At 41.5% G+C, this 17,901-nt stretch overlaps 1 protein-coding gene across 1 annotated transcript in view; it reads right to left on the reverse strand.

Moving 5' to 3' along the window:
• TRIM71 (tripartite motif containing 71) overlaps positions 1 to 17,901 on the reverse strand; it is a 54,333-nt gene that overhangs the window by 7,354 nt on the left and 29,078 nt on the right. The window contains 1 exon segment of the mRNA XM_041466677.1: positions 5,670 to 5,837. Within this exon segment, the coding sequence (XP_041322611.1) occupies positions 5,670 to 5,837 (168 nt within the window).

Raw genomic sequence — 17,901 nt, forward strand, 5'->3', positions numbered from 1 at the left:
CCTTTAGGTGGACACCTCTGTGAGCTCCCCTTTATCTTCATTTCACCAGCTGAGGGAAAAACTAGTGATGATCTTGCTCCAGTGGCTACAGCAACTGATGGTACAACATGAACCTATGAAGAAACCAACTGCAAGAATCAGAAGTAGTAGGGGCAGCATCACAGAACTTGACCATGCTTCTGGATGTCTACGCTGACTACAGAGGTGCCCAAATCAAGATTTGCCATTTTGTAGAATGGCAACATTCCTGTCTTTTGTGGAACAGTAGGAACTGTGGAACGAGAGCCTCAAGTTACAAAAAAAATTTCTATGATTTCATGTATCCCTAAATACTCCTATGGGATATTTGATGTTCTAGACTCCCAAGTTTTCGCTAGTGCTGCTTCGGTAAGTAAAAAATAAATTTAAAAAAAATATCAGAAGCATAAAATGTTCCAGGAAAAAGAAAAACTGTTACAAAGCTTATGCTCTGAAGAGCTATGACAGAGGTGCTGATGCCCTCACTGAGTAGTTTCTGCTGTCTGATAATCAAATCAGCATGTCCACCCAGCACACAGTCATCTGAAGAAGCTACCTCACGTCTCCGAAACAGCAGGGTGATCCAGGTGCTGAGCCACGATGTTAGATCACACCAATTTAGTCCAGGAATTTATCCAGTTGAACAAACACACCACAGTGGCAGCACCATGAGATACATAAAGGCTGCTTATGGTAACTTTACTGCAACTCATCAATGGTGGCTTGCATTAGCATATTTGAAAAAGTCCCTAGGATTTTTTTATTCCATCCATCCAAAGATGGGAGGGAGGTATGTTTTTTCAGCCATGAATTCCGACATTTAAGTTTCCCAATCTCAAGTTTTCCAATGAAGGTGCAAACCTCTGGAGAGAAAATTCAAATTCAAAAGCAAATTTTGGTTGTACTGAGGAATTCTTCAGTATTTGAGGGTTGACTGGAACACAGGTATTGAATAAAGAATATTAAATATACACTTTCCTACCTCAGTATGGAGGATTTTCAGTTTAACCATTAAGGAATTTAAGACTAAGTTAACCCTAATCAGAGGGGAACAAACAACTAAGATGCTTCTTCTCTGACAAACTCCTGTCTGGATTTTAAAAGCACATTAAACACAAAAAATCCTGAAGGAAATTTTTTGGTACATCCCAAGTTAGCCCTCTTCCACCAAATGGAAGCTGTTCCAGCCATAAGTGGTTTGTTTTCAGTTCCTTAAGGCACACTAAGATACAGTGGGCTTGTTTCACTGAACTTTTCCAGTTACTCATCACTGTGTCAAAGCAGGATAAAACAACCAGGACATAACAGTTGGCTTTCTCCAGCATCAAAAACTGGATACAAATCTCCTGATGTTCTTACACTAGAAAAATTGACTGGAAGATCCTACATCATCGCAGTGAAAGGTACCATGATTTGCAGTAATACTGGTGGAGCTACAGCACAAACAGCTGGGGCAATTTAAAGGTTTCAGTCTAATGCGTGTAAAACACTACAGCATCCTCGCTTGAAGTTTCTCTCAAAGATAATTTTAAAAGAAGCTTTAATGGAGGGAGGGCTAGAGGGCAGGTTAACTCGTGCCAGATACAACTAAACAATCATTTTGGTTTGTGCTGCAAGAACAGACACTTTGCCTACAGCTTTATGCAGAACAGTAGTTTGGACAGTGACACGTGTCAAATCCATCTTCCCCAATAACCATCTGCTCATATGCTGCACTGAGGAACTCACTGAAATATCACACAAAACAGCAACTAAAAGCACAAAGAAATTCAGCCTCTTGATATAAATCCCAGCTTCAGAAAAGCACAACTGACTCCATTTCGTTGACAAAGCTTCATTTCAAATTCTCAAACCTGCAAGCCTGACTTCAAAGCCACGCACAAGGCTGCCTGAGCTAACTCAATGTGACAACCCCAGAAAGATCCCTTGCAGCACAGCAGTGCCATCCTTCTCAGGTATCGACCTCCCAGCAGCACAGATCCATATGGCAACCCACAGGGAAGCTCCCACCGAAGGGCAGAGGCTCAAGGCAACAGATCAGCTTCCTCCTCTGGCCAGCTGAATTTCTTACTGTACCCCCTCACCCCCCATAAAGGTGTTAATCTATTTCATACCACTTCCCCCACAAATTTGGGAGGGAAGCTCCTAAGCCTTTCATGACAGATAAGAGAGCAGCTCCCGCTATGTTCTGCACCAAGCAGTGAGAGGCTTGCATGGTCAAACACCCCAGCAAAACCAATTATAGGCTCAGCTAAGAAAGAATTTATTTTGTTTTCCAATAAACCCACACTTTAAGACATCTGAGCTGAACAGATTAAAATGTATTTTGACATGTTCACCTGGAAATTGACCCTAAATGAACACGAGCACTCAGTGCTTTACTGTTACGCAAGTGCATTAGATTACATGCATACATCCATACATATATATACAGTTACACACGTATAGATGTATTTTAAGAAGGTGACATTTTGAAGAAGCCATCTATCTTTTCACCATAACAGATTTACGTTCAGTTTGTGACCTAGTCCTTGGAAAAAATTCTGAAAGAAGACAGCTAAGTGTGCACTTTCGTGAGGTAAAACAAGGCAGAGGGACATGCTCCCCACATATAGAAAGGCAGCAGTCCTGATTCCTCCCACACCATTTATCCAGCGTCAACTTTGGCTTTCATATCACCCTGTGAATCAATCTGAGTCTCTGAAAAGGCTGGAAAAGTATCCCAGCTAGGAGTATAGTTTTCTGCTGAAATAGTCCTACCAGCAACCCAGCTGGATGCTGCTGCTTCATTCCCTGGCACCATCAACAGTCCTTGTAGCACTGCAGTGAACCAGCCAGAGGGCTGACCCAGCCAAAAAGTAAACCCACAGAAAAGCTACCCTTTCAGCTGGATCAGTTCATCACACAGGCACAAGTTCTCAAGTTAGAGACAGGCTTAGGAATGCAGGCCAGGACCATCATAGCTCAAGGAAGTACGGAAGGCTTTCCGCTGCTGCAAAAAACTCACTGAAGGGGGAAAAAAAAGCAAGCTTCTTGCTCTTTCTTACAGAGGACTTCAACTTCCTTGAAAAGTGAGGTTTGGACTCTTCTGGAGTGACAGGCTACATCAGGCTTCAGTGGATCAAGAGGTTGAAATGTATCCCAACTCACAGCATTTTTTTTAAAGTCTGAAAAACAATCTTTCCTCCAAAGCCACAGGAAGAGCTTAAATAAACATTTCTTCCTAAAAGCCTTCAACTTTGCTTAACCAGATACTCTCCAGCCAGTTGACTCATGGCTTGATTTCCTCTCTCCTGCAACGCTGCCCTTCAAATTCCACCTTTTCCCATTTACTCTCAACTACCCCTCCTCATCCATCCTCAACATCTCCTGTCAGGGGAGCTATCACTTTCAGAGCCTATTAAGAAAGAGTTTATGGTACAGCAGTGTGTATCAGTCCCACTAAGAAGTGTTACTACAACGTATTACTTTTCAAGCCTCTAAAGCTCCAGTCTTGTGTCCCTCATGCTGACATGCTGTCTCCTCCCTGGAATAAACATAAAGCTTCCCAGCCACATTGTCCCAAGAATAAGGAGAGCTCTGCTCCATGGAAACTTTGAGTTGAGCACCTCTGCTTTTAACAGCATCACGTGCTCTTCTGGTTGCTGCTGATGTTGCTTCAGGAGTAGCTGGCTTAGGCTGAACAATTTTCCCATTCCTGCACATGCAGATTTCCACCCTGTTAACCTAATCACTGTTCTGTTTGCTCACTACTCTTCTTTTGTGCAGTGGTCCAGATTAAGAACTCCACTAAACTAATGAAACAACTCAGCTCTTGAAAACGTGGTTAATTTTACGTCTTTACACAAGCTGCTCAGCTAATACTTCCAAGACACCCAGACCTGGGCAAAGCTGCATGAGCTAAATTCAGTAGTGTTGCTTGTTCAAGCTACATGAGCACAGCCAGTACCATGGAACTTTTACCTGCACCATCAAGCAACAATCAGCCCACCACAATGGCAGGAGTCTTCAGCATAAAAGGCAGAGAAAGATAAGGGAGGAATGAGCAAAGTAAACTCAGTGGGAAGAAAATCAGGCACAAAAGCATTTATGCAATAGTAGCAGAGTGGTGCTCCATGATCTCCTGCTAGTTTCTACTCCAAAACACAGTCCTTAGATGATTTAGCTGTACCAGTTAGATGATTAAGAGCCCTGGAGGTCAAAAGCAGTAATTTAATTACTAATAGGCAAGCCCTTGTCTAGGACAGCCTGGAGAAATTCAGTGATGGTCTTTAAACTAGTATAATTCCTTCCTTCTTGTCATTTTGGGGATGTGTAAAGCATTTCAGTATGGACACTGCTGAAGAGCTTTACAGCCCAGTTTAAAACAAATCTTGGAAGATGCTATGTTTTCCAGGATTCTGCCTGAAGCTGGAGTTTAAAGTTAGCCATGCAGTTCCAAAAACTTGGGTTTTTTGTGTGCCAATGTAACAAGTTAACATCAGAAGCTGAAGGAAAATGTCAACAATTGATTACTATCTTTATCAACATAAACTATTATCATTCCACTGGTGCAAAGACTTAATGAGAGACTAATTAGTTGCTCTTGTCTCACAGAACAAGCTTAATTCCTTCATTTACTAGAAACAAGCAGCAAAGGGAGGACAATGAGCTTTGGGTTATTTTAATAATTGTTTGTACCTTACACGTGCCAGGAAAGCCCATCCAATTCGGAAAGTAAGTTAACTCCCCATCCATTACATTAATCAAAAGTTTACTTTAAAAAAAAAAAAAAAATCTTAGTAGTTAAAGCATATAGGGTTGAGTTTTGTAATATCCAAGTCAAATTTAGGACATGACACTAACAAAACTACAAGGCAACAGGCGTGGAGTGAAGCTGCCCACTATGGTCTCCCCATCCAAAGTCTCCCTATAGACAAAACTACTATTAATATAATATTAAACCTACCACTGGGTGTTACTCAGCAAAAGGAAGTATCTACATATCACTGCAGTTTAATTCCCTATGAAAATTCCTTCTCTAGTCTGAAGCACTGTGCTACCTTCCTTCCAGCCCTTGGCAGGTATTGATGTTTGTGCTATAAAACACAGCTGAGTAGAGCACACTAATAGGCAGAGTGTGCATCTGTGTGTGCAGAACAGTCCTCATATGCAGGTAGCTCTAGATCCTCTGCACATGCACGTTAAGGAATTTCACACTAATCGAGTAGCTGACTATTATTTTGTATTTGGTAGCAACACTAAAACGTAACAAGAGTCAAAGGTAGGCAGAGTGCTAGAAGCTACACATGCAGGAAGGTGCTCAAAGAAAGTCTCAGTCATAAAAACAAAACCCGGCTTGGCACTGCCACACAAGATCTGAGCTTTCTTGAAACGCTTCACACTCAAGTGCATTTGTACAGAGCTTCATATATATTGTGATTTACATGACAGGATTATGCTGCAAGAATGCAAAACTCGTAACAGCACTTTATTTTCAGCTCCACCGCCACTTCTGTCAGAGATCTGAGAGAACAGAAGGGGTGAGAAGACTGACAGCAGAAGCAGAGAACTTTTTGCCTTGACACCTTGCCCTGTAACAGACAAGCTGGGTGGGAGAGGGGGGAGAAGAAGGAGGGGGAAATAAAGTGCTCAAGTTGGGAGTATCTTACTTGAATAGCCTGTCGTCCTTGCTGAGCATCTGCCAGGAGCTGAATGGTCAGAGTCCTGGAGTCCTGAAGGGCGTCTTGGAGGTAGATAAAGCTGTGACCCACATGTCGTCCCATGGTACATTCCCGACATATGGGGACAGAACAGGTATCACAGTAGAAATGCAGTACCTGGAAGAAGGGGAGAAAACCAAATTCTCACTACATAAAGAAGAAATGAAAAGAAAACAGAGCCAGGATGTGTTTAAAAAAAATAATTCCAAAAGCTCAACTATAAAGGAGATGGTTAGAGGCAGCAGCAATAGGCAAAGACTTCACAATAGTTTCTCCAAAGAGGAAGAGCTATCCTTCCCAGTAAACTCCAAATCATGCCCTGACAGTTAGATGGAAGTGTCATTGTTTTCTTTGCAATACAATACTAGGAAGAGTGTCCACATCAGCTCCTCTTAAGAGCGGAAGCCATCTGCCAACACTTACAGATTGGAGATGGCATCTATGGCAAGTTTCAGGTGAACACTTTTCCTGCAAATACAAACACCAAATTCTCTTAAGAGGGCTGTTCAATAACCAATACACTGGAAAGCTGCAACAGCAGCACACCCACTGCTCACAAGGGGAAAACCAACCATGCATGCCAAGAACCATCCTCTCTTTTCAAAATATGCAAATCCCTTATGTTCAGGACAGCAACAATATTGGGCAAAACTCCCCCCCTGCCACTTCCATCAACAAAGCAAAAATCCTTTGCTATGACAGTGTTTTCTATGCTAGTGATGCTTCGAGATGCTTGAGTTGGATAACAAGACTGGAACTTTATCACGCCCATCAGAGCATTTGAATGCTACAGTGACATGTGGGTAACCACTAAATCCCCGTTCTGTTCACAAAGCACTCCCAAACCCTATTTTCAAATCACAACTTAGACCAAGATGTTAGCCTAGAAAGCTCGATCCATTCATCAGCCGTAGCTGCTCCCATTCCATCCAGTAGAGGGAAGTAACACACAGAAATAGCAACTTCCATGGAAGCCTGCCTTCTTAGAGGGAAGCAGAAACTGGCTCTCAAGTTTTTCTTTACAAAGAGGCAAATGAAGGAGCACAACACTCCAACATAAGAAAATTCTGTATTCAAGTCTTGCTCTTAACTACACACACTATTTTTCTTAAACTGTAATAATAAAAAATCTGTATTACCATGGAAAAGTACAATGGCATGAGGTTTCATACTATAAACTTTTCCACCACCAGCTATTTGAAGCCTACCTCACAGAAAGGAGCAAGAGCAGAACAAAGATGGGACAAGTGTTTGATATGCCTGTCTTCTCCCAGCTGTCATCCAGCCACTCCCGACTCCAGCTAACAGCTTGTGATATGGTGCATTACATCCCCTTTCCCTTCTCCCTCAAAAGCAAGGGGAAGGACAGGACAGGTGATTCCCCCCCTTGGATTGCCTGGCCTGCATAAAGTGACAATTTAAGCTCCTATAAGCACAACAGCTGAAGTGGTATACGGATTAATTTCTCAAAGGGGTATGTGTGTGTTCATGTGCACATGTCAGATTTTACTAAAACCTGCCCTCTTTTTTTCTGAAATTAGGTTTTGTGGTAGGGAGACTGGAACAGACTTATGTTTGCTTCTGTTCAAATACTAAATCCTCAAGCAGTGTCTCAGATTCCCATTTTTCCAAGTAAAAAACATGCCTTAGCTCTGAAATGCATTGCTCAAACACATCATCTTCCTCAACTAGAGGGATCCTTGTCCTTACACTGCGGTTGTCTAAATATGTATACCATGTCCACTTGCACATGAAGCTCTGTAATTTTTCTGTTGAAATTACAGGGAATGTTTATTACATGTTCCTGAATAACACCACTTAACCAAGAGAGAAGTTGAGAGAGAATGAAAATCAAGACAAGGTATCAAGTTAAGTCACATGAATCTGATATACTTTAGAAACATAAAGGAGGGATTTGGGGCCTCAGTGAAGCAGAGCAGCTGAAAAGAAAATGGTGACCATATGAAGAGAAGACCAGAAGCAAGTTAAATCTATTGCTAGTCCAGCACAACAGTCAATGCCAGAAGAAAAAGCTCAGTCCTCTCCTGCTGCAAGGTAGCAGCATCCACTGGGTAAAAGAGTCACCCACAGCTGTTGAAGCCAAAGAAAAAACCAAGCTTAAACTGTTCAGTTGCCTTTTGCCACCCACCAAAATGTGGTGTGGAAACATCACTCCTGAATTTCGAATGAAGAGCCATATTCTCATTTAGGAAATAGTCATGTTACATAGAACATGGCAGGGGAAGGTCTTCGGTAAATAATATAGAGCCATTGATAAGGCCTTATTTATTTCTTAGTCAAACAAACAAAACAAGGTAAAAACAACACAGATTAAAAATGGAGAGCAAAAGAGTTAGGAAGCTGGGGCAAAATGAAGTAAATATAGTGGTCTGATCTCCATCACTACACCTCACCTTAATACACAGAGAGGAGAATCACAAATGCACGATCCCTAGTGCTCTCTGTGAGAAGGGGAACTAGCCAGCCAGCCACCAGAAGAGCACTGAAGGAGTCAGCTTCAAGGTGAACTAGCAACTCCCCAGAAATTCCTTCCTGGGCACAAAGACTACAAGAGAAGCCCCAAACCTGGCAGGGGTACAAGGGCAGGTCTCCTCCCGCAGCCAGTGTCACACACACTTGTCAGGGGCACCCAGCAGGCTGCACAGCAGCTCCACCCCGCAAAGGGGGCACGCTCCCAGAGAACAAACCTGGGAAACCTCTGGCTGTGCAGGGCACAACAGTGAGGGGGGTTGTACCAGCCAGGCTGATGGGGCTTGGGCACAGCATCCAACTTGCCTGTGCTTGCAGCCACAGCCAGGAGTTTATTGTTAAGCTCAAGCCTGCTCACATCCCAGTCCCTAGGTCATGGCCACAAAGGTCACGTACTGCTAGATTAAGTTTCTATGCCTGGTTCTAAATAGAGGGGGGTGGGGGGAGCCAGAGCTCCCCTTTCCCCCCATCCCCCAAACAAGCAACTCCCTGAAAAAAAAAAAGGGGGGGGGGGCCCAGGCCCCCCCTTTCCCCCCCCCCCCCCAAAAAAGCAACCCCCGAAAAAAAAAAAAAAAAAAAAAAAAAGATAATCATACCGAGGATAGGTGTAGGACAATGCACAGCTGTGTCCTCAGTTCAGAACTGATGCACACACAGTGCACCCACGGCACTGGCAGAGCCCCCCTTCTTCCAGTTCCAGCAATGTGAGATGGCCTCCCCACATTTCAGATATTGCAACGCTCCTTCCAGCACAAATAACTCCTGCTCCTCTCAGGACAAATAACAAGACTTGTCTTGAAGTGTGGATGGGCAGAAGTAGCAGGAGAGAAGACGAGTCAGACTAAGTCTTCCTTAGTGGACATCAGCTTACTCAGTAAATAAACAAATTACACACCACCTCAAAAAAAAAACAAAACAAAACAAAAACAAAAACAAAAAAAAAAAAAAAAAACCCCCCCCCCAAAAAAAAAAAAAAAAAAAAAAAAAAAAAAAAAAAAAAAAAAAAAAAAAAAAAAAAAAAAACACCAAACCCAAAACACCAAAAAAAACCCCCTAAACAGTACCTGTAGCAAAGTCCAAAAAAATTTTCCCCCTCCCTATCTGAAGAGGCAGAGATTATACAGGCAAAAGATCCATCAAGCTGTAAGTTAACTATTGTCCTGTTAATTTCACTATTTACCCAAACATAGGAAAAACTGGTTTATAAGCAAACACCTTCAAACTTTGCGGGTTTTTCCAAACCACATGAATGCTCTGATGGGCAGCAAGGAAAGAAGTATGAAAGCAAAGACAGATTTCTCCTTCCACAGAAATTTATAATCTGTGTAAATTGCATTTAATGAATTGTTTCTTTCTGTAGTAATTATTAAGTAATTAGGTAAAAATACCATTTTAAAGATAAAAATTGGTGCCTTACAATACCTTATCCAGCATGGAAAAAGAAGATTAATAAGCAAGTTTAGGAGCTTTTACTTCTTTTTTTTCTAAACTGTTCTACTCAATTAATTAGTATTTTAGAATTTCCACCAGATTTAAGTGAAGAGAGAAAGCAGAAGGAAGGGGGGGACTAGTTTTAGAGATAGTTAAAAGTGATTTATTTTAAAATAAATCAGCTATGGGTTGATTATTTCCCAAACAGGAAATATTTCCTGAATTGGTGGCATACAATTTTAGACACAAAACAATAAAGGGAGCCTACTTCAATTTAAACAGAATCAGTGAACCATGTTACAGGGCTATTCATCTTTTACAGCCACAGCAGCCCAAGAAATACAACAGCAAGGCCATAAATGTGATTGCTTCAGGAAAGGCTGTACAGTGCACCGTAAAAACATTTTACAACAGCAGGAATTCCTGGGTGTCGCTCTCCCCATTTTTTGGTCCATCTGCTTTCAAAGGGGGCAGGGGGATGGGCGGAGATGTTGTTAAACGTCCCCCGGGACTGCACAGCAATCAATCATCATCTGATGAATGGCCACTAAAGTTAAACCCTGACCCCACTCCACAATTCCCACACCAGCCCTCCTCTCCTTACTGCTGACCAGCTTCCAGCGTGCCCCCCCACCTTCCAGCCCTCACCAAAATTTCCCAAATACCAAGCCCAGACAAAAGCAATGGAATGTAGTAGGCACCATGACAGAGGAGAATTCAGCAGAAACAGCATCTGAGGAGGCTTATCCTTACACTGTGTTTAAATAAATGTTCTTTCAGCAATACTCTCGGTGCCCTTCTCCTCCCAGCTTGCAAACACTTCACTTCTCTCATTTTCAGAGCACATGTGCGTGCAAATGAACAATAAAGCACGGGGAATCTAATCACATCAAAAATTTGTTTTCTGTCATGGCATTTCAGTATCTTGCAAGGATTTTATTACTTAAGCCTACAGCGTTAAGAATTTGTACAAAGCAGCAACACATAAGGCCACATTATTTTTAAAATGCAAGTCTGCTCTGAAAAGCTACTCTGTAATCTTAACCAACAATAAAAGAAGTCTACAGACAAAACAGTAGCCTCCTGGTTTCCCCTTTTGGAAAGGTTTCAGTATGGTACTTGTAAATTAACTTAGGGTGATTTTATGATTTTTTAAAAATCTTACTATAGTCAGTTTCAAGTTTTCCATTACTAAAGGTGTTTTATTATCAAATTCCCTTGTCAGTAGCTCAAACACCAGTGGCTTTGTTGGGTAGTGTGTAAGGCTTAGATGACCAAGTTTAGTATAAAGCAATTCGCCAAGGAGTTTTGGTCTACTTTCTCAACACTGTGGGGTCGTTTTTGCTTCTCCTTTTTTTTTTTTTTTTTTTTTTTTTCCTTCCCTCCCTCTGTGAAGAAAAAGCAGCTTCCCTGTATTTTTTATCTTTTTTTAAACAGTATTCAAATGAACTAATCCTCCTGAGTGGTATAGAGTTAGATATAGATAATTGTTGCAGGATTAAGCAAAAATAGGTAATATTTTTACTCGGTAGAAAATGGTCCTTAGTTTCCACCTCAATGGCAATTTGTGGCAATTAACTTGATTCACACCATGACGAAAGCAGTATTTTAGGAGCCTTAAACTGAAATTTGAGTGCTAAATATAAAGACTGAAGACACGGGCAAGTCACATGATACACATCAGAATTACAAGCAATTTCCAAGTACACCTTAAACATTTGGCATTCAGAGATACCAGTTGATGATCTAATTGCTCCTAGAACTTGTATTTTAACTTGATGCTCTGGTGTAGAAGAGACTGGCTTAACACCAATCTTCCTCTCTGCACACAGTGGCAATGGGAAATGGCACACCAACTCCAGAATGTCTCCCCAGCAGACAAGAGAATTACTTTTGAACTTAGCTCAATATTCTAATAACAAATTTTCTCCAAAAGCATGGGCACTTTGAAGTGTTGCAGCCCTACACAGGGCATGCAGCATGGACAGATAGCTGTACCAAGTGGCAAAAGTGAAATTTGTTTATTGTTACCTTCCTTTGCTGCTCGGATGAACAGAGGTAGGTTTTGCTCCATTTAGTAACTCATCAAGTGTAAGAGGATCATTCAACCCTTTTGTTAAATTCACCTTGATTTCCTTACCCCACCTGGAATAATAAAAGCCCAGCTAACAGATGACTTGGCTCATGCAAGTCTGTTTATAGGAAATAAAGCTGTAATTCCACACGCTTTTTTCCAGCACTGGCATTAATACCCTTCCTTCCCCAGATGCTCCAGTGGGTTCTGTTCCTTGTTTCTCAGCCACACAGGTATCTCTTGGCCCAGCACATGAAGGGGAAGGAAGCTCACAAAAAAAACCCCAAATGTGAAACCACACACAGCTCAAGGCTGCCACTTCACTCCGCAGTTAAACTGACGGCTACTCTGCGAGGAAGCCCTAAATCTCCCCTGTCCTGCTCCTATCTCCCCTCCCTTCACTGATCCTGTCTCAGCGAAAAGATCTGGGTAGCTTTACAAAAAGCATAAAATTCACTTTTGAATAAACTATTTTTATCAGCTGAGCCTGGGATCAGAAGATCAGTAGGACCAGCACAAGGAAGGGGGAAGAACCCATAATTAAGGGCACAGAGACATTTGATGACAACTATCTGGTACTTTGCCAACCTCACAGCTGGAAATCAGTGTAAATCTTCTCGTCTCAAGTTCTAACTGGAAGAGAACAGTATCTAACTGGAGTGGAGTTAAACAGGCTGGTAAATCAAACAGACTACTATACTCTTAAAATTCCTAATGTTTACCTTCTTCAATCCTCCTGTGATGTCATGAAGCCAGTAAAAACAGCTACATATTTTAGAGTGGTGACAGTACTGAGTCAGTCAAACCATCCAGGTTAAAAGCCAAGTTTTTTGAAAGACCCACAGCCACATTAATCACTTTTAGAACACCCAGTAGGTATTAATAGTCAGCTGGGAGTGGAGCAGAGACCATTTAAGTTGCCTCTGCCAACACAAACAGTATTTGCAAATTTAAATGGATTTGGGGTAGAAGTGACAATCAAGTTCCACTTCACTCTGATCACTGGAATGGTGTGACAACAGGCTGCCACCCGGGCCAGGAGACAGGAAATCACACCTTTGACAAAGCTGTTTTAAGGATCTGCTGGCTCCAGCCTACTATGAAATTGCATTCTCTGTGTTTTAAGTTAAAATCTTATAAACGAAACTTCACGTGATGACTGCAGCTTTTGGTTCTAGGCACTTGCCTGGCACTGCAGCTTTCCAAGCATTTCTCTTGGCACACCTCTGCCAGATGCACTACGGCCCCATTGATCCACTCTGATTGCGGAGGGAGCACCACACCAGTCACTGGACTTTGGCCATCTCATCAGCTAACTTTCTAAAGCTCTTGGGTGCAAGACAACTCAGCCAGCTGATCTAATTCATCACCTCAGAGATTCCAGTTATTGATGGACTAGAAAGGGCATCTTGTTTCCAACTTAACTCATTGGTCCAACTCTTCCTAAATAGGGATAAGCAAGGCTTAATATTATTTTTAATGTTAATACTGAGGTGATGCAGGTGTAATTATCCCACAGTGGACTACTGTTTAATTATTACGTAATGGTAAGTAGACATTCAGCAATTTTCTTTTAAATATGTTGTTTGGAGTTTAAAAAAAAAAACAACCCACTATTTTGTTGTTAAAATGTCACAACATCTGTTTCAACACTGAAGCAGGTAATGTAGCCAGTTTAGAGAGAGATGCAATGGTATCAGTAGCTAGTAGATTACTCGGTCCAAGATAAGTCACAGCTCTTTCATGGATTTCAATAGGGGAGACCAGCCTGTGCTTCAACATGCAACTCATTAGCTGTTTAAATGCAGCTCCTGTGCCAAATCTGCATGACATGAGTAGCAGCAGGGTGGTCTTGGCACACAGGGGACAGTGGGTGGATCTAAATATTCAACAGCTCAAGCATGCAAGCTAATAGCCTGCTGTGGTAGCTGAGAGTGGGTCAGGACACAGTTCCACTTTCAAGCCCATCTGTCCAAGGCACTGCTGTGAGTCCCTGAAAATCCTCTACTGAGACTCAGTAAATTCTTCAGCTCTCTGAAAGCCAGAGTGTCTTCAAGTTCTGATGCAAAGCTTGGCCATGATTTCAGCGATGCTGTAAACAGCAACAGGTTGACAACTTCTTTGCTGTTGCACAAGGTGTTTTGTATTTTAGAGAGAACCAAACGCTAACATCTCCACAAACTCCTTACGTAAGGTGTTCTCCCCTTTCCCGCATAGCTCAGTGTAAGAGCTTGTGAAAATTTTCCCTCTATGCACAGAAAGGGCTGGACTAAGAGTCAGGGTACACACTGTGCCAGCTCTGTGACTATCATCAGTACAGGCCTTGCCTCTCAAAATCCATTTATTTTCCTCAAACCCGTGCTGTTCCCACACCACTGCAGAGAACACTTTCTCCGTTCAGGTCCTTGACAACTGTTGATCTTCACATGGAAATATGACAGCAATGATGCCATTCTATGTCTTGCAAACAAATCAAAAGATTTGATGGGGGAAGGGAGCAGGAAGAGAAACAATCAACCCTAAAGTTCCCAAATTTCACTCAAGGGCAGCTAGTCCTCATAGTGAGGACAAACCAATTGAGAAACAACGTGTTAAGCAGATGGGTTGTGTGTAGTTTGACAGACAGACTTCCCTGATCCCAACACAAACGGGTCTTGAGTAGGATTGATTTTCTTCAACAGCTAGTCTCTAGCCAATCCACCACTACCTAACAAAATTCACTTTGATGCAACTGATTCCCATTAATATTGTTAGAGGTCTTCTCTGGGGGCTCAGAAAGCCTATCAGGATAGACATCTTAAATTCATAATGTTCAACTGCTAGGGAAAAACTGAGTATGAGAAGCAAGAATGCATTTATCCAGATAAACTTCTGCTTTATCTAATTGAACTTTGTGATAGGTTCCACTTCAGAGGTTTTTCTGTTTATTTCAAATTTTTATTTAATGCGAGGTTGGGGGGGAGTCAGGCATCATGTGGTGGGGGGGGGGGGGGGGGGGGAAAGGTTGTGCTTTTTTTTGTAAGCAATACTAGAAATCTTGGTACAGAAAAGTATTTCTTGAGAACATGAGTTTGGACTTTTTCACACCATGTAATACTTCAATTAAATCATCTAGAACTCATTTGCTACAAGAAAAAAAAATATTGAAAGCATGTATTTGAAAACTCCCACAGCTGAAGCACCACAGGAATACATCAAACTGCAGAAGCTGGAGAACACTGAAAAACAAAGTACTAGAAAAGCAGAAATTCTAAGCCCACTTTCCAGCTTTACTGTCTCCTTGCTCCCCCTTGCTTATGTGGCCTTACTGACAACCACAGAGGAAAAGCCTCTGTGAATAACCAAGACTCAAAACAATTACCAGAGAACAGTGCTCAAGAATTCGTAAGTTTTACATAAAGTAGTTTTTACATGGAACTAACATGAACATAAAACCAGAAGTAGGCAGCAGCTCAACATGTTTAATCTCTAGTGTTCAAGAGCATCCATCATTTGGGGATGTGTCTCTGCACTGATTATTCATTTAAAGTAATTTTAAGAGCATTACATCCATCATCTCCACATAATTTTTTAAAAAGCTTATCTTTATACTTTTTAAAAGGCGTGTTTGTGTTAGGAAGAAAGAAAAATGCATCAACTTGTAGACTAGCAAATCTCAAAGCCCTTTAAACAAAGAGGATAGTTAGCACACATTTAGCAAAGCGAAGCGATTCTGGTATCTAACACCACCACTACCAGACTCGGGTAACTCCAGTTCGAATAAGAGCCCGGTAAGCACAATCATCCACATAACTTGTACAAGACACTGTCTCTTCTCCCGGCTTTCCAGACTGACCCAGTATTATGGGAGTGAGCATTCCCACAGAGACAGCACAGCAATTACCGAAGGAGGATTAGGCTGCTTCCAATGAGAACCAGACTTTTACATATGCAAAACATTACACACCCCTATCAGGTTTAAATTTAGTTTAAAACTTCCATAGGATTGCTATGGTTCTGTTTTTATGTGGAGTAAAAGCAAATAACAATAAAAGCAATTTACCCAGTAGGGCATAAGCGACCACCTGGGATACCATAGGAAGGAATTCCTCCTCCCTACTTTTTCTCAGCTGTCCAGCATGCCAAGTGTGCGAGGCAGACTGGGGAAGGGGTAGAAAGTAGCATCCTTTTCCGCACTCCTCCCCACCCCACCCCAGCACTGGGCTCTGGGCACTGCTGCAGCCCCAATATCTAATGGGAACAGCACAGCTCTGCTGCTCCTCCCACTTCTGCCTCGAATCTCTGTCTTCAGAGAAAAGCTGCAACAGGAACAGCCGTGGCACTGAACCCCCACAGCAGGAACTGTTAAATTTTTTCTTCTTTAATTGTGAAACAATCCGTTCCTATTAAACAAGTCTAGTTACTACCAGCGCCATATGCACATCAAACTCGGGTCAAAGTGAATATGACCAACTATAGCCTTTTATTAGGAAATACAGGCAAGACGCTTGTCTGGGAAAACTGACATATAAACCCATTCCAAGTGTTTTATACCACAATGTTTTTAGTTACTGCTTATGTGGAACAGCTTTTGTGGAAAGCACAAAGGCAGCACCGAATTGGCCCAGTCTGTTCTTTGCCTTACTGTGTCCCAAACACTCTTTTTACAACAACTATACACCCACATACGAAGTCCTTATAGAATAGGGCATTTAAGGGGACTTTCTTCACCAAAACAGCCAATATGTACGTTTGGAAGGTATCTTCAAAAAAACATTCGAGTTCTACCCCTATACCATGATCCTTTTAAAGACTAACGCACCAAAAATATGCAAGTGTAAAATTTTTACTAGCTTAAGTGCACATGTTTCAGAGCAAGAAAAAAAATTACAACACATGGAGATTTCATTTGGGATTACTCATAAATGAGGAATCTTAATTAAGCAAGACCAAATTTGGATGGCATTAGAAGAAAAGACAAAATTGGTTTGCTCCAAATCCAGGCTGTAGTTTCTGGACATGTATTATTATAGGCTTCCTTAGCTAACACCAACAAACTGTACTATCCATGTCAAAAATCATCATTATCTGCACCCAGCATAGGGCTTGGCACATACTCTGGAGTATTTTATTCAGAGAAACAATGCTGTCCTTGAGGACCAAAACTACGATGCTTGTAGTAGAATGTCAGACTGCATTTGTCAGATTAATATGCTTGTTACAACTCCTCTTAATTTTAAGGAGGATTATACAAATCACATTTTATGAAAGTCTCATGCAAGCACTATCCTATGGGTGTTGTGCACTATTACTTCCAACTGAACTCTAGTATTTAATGTTTGTTTTGGAAGACCTAGCTGTCTCAACAGCCACAGGGCATTTCAATAATCATATAACAAACACTACTGCAGGTTACTCTTTAATCCCTCGTGAGTGAATGAGTAAATTCTTGTCCATCTATCATACAATTACACAGCTCTGTAGTTACAGCCAAAAAAGGTACTGTAAATCATAAAGGAAAGGCATCTAAGAAAAAGAAAGAGCTGCTCCAGGAAGTCAAAAGTGTTTGCACAGAATAATTTTTTTCTCCATCACCATAAGAGTACATGAACAACAGAAAGTTTTTGTTAACAAGACATTAACATAAAGTGAGAGAACCTATATTTATGTATGAAAAGTCCTGGTGGACAATTTAAATTAACTGTGTCTTCATTTATCTCCCTTCACCTCTCTGACAACAGAGCAAAACCTAAAAGTTTCAGACCTCAATGAATTACCTACCCACTGCATACTTATTTTCAAGTGGCTAATATATAGGTACAAACAGGTTTAAAGCCCCTCTTCCACCAAGTGGTCTTTGTTGATTGTGGGAAGATTTTTTTTTTTTTTAAATCCCTGAAAATGTACTTTCAGCATTTCTGTCAAAGATTTAAGAGCTGCAGTGTCCTATTCTAATAGCCCTTTTTCCCATGGAGAGGACTTCAGAATGCTTTCCTTCTGAATTTGGGAATGGTGTAAAGTGATAAGCTTTCCAGGAAGAATATTCAAGGAAGTGGAAACTGACAGCACGGTTACTACTCCTTCCAACAGCAGGACAGATGTGAGGCGCTTACAGATAATAACACTAATAACTACACTTTGTCACTGTGCCACAGATGCCATTATTGAGCAGCAGCTTCAGTTTTGGGAGAACGAGGGCAATCTTCT

This window comes from Pyrgilauda ruficollis, unplaced genomic scaffold, assembly GCF_017590135.1.
Source record: "Pyrgilauda ruficollis isolate IOZ18807 unplaced genomic scaffold, ASM1759013v1 scaffold2, whole genome shotgun sequence".
Classification (NCBI taxonomy): Eukaryota; Metazoa; Chordata; class Aves; order Passeriformes; family Passeridae; genus Pyrgilauda; species Pyrgilauda ruficollis.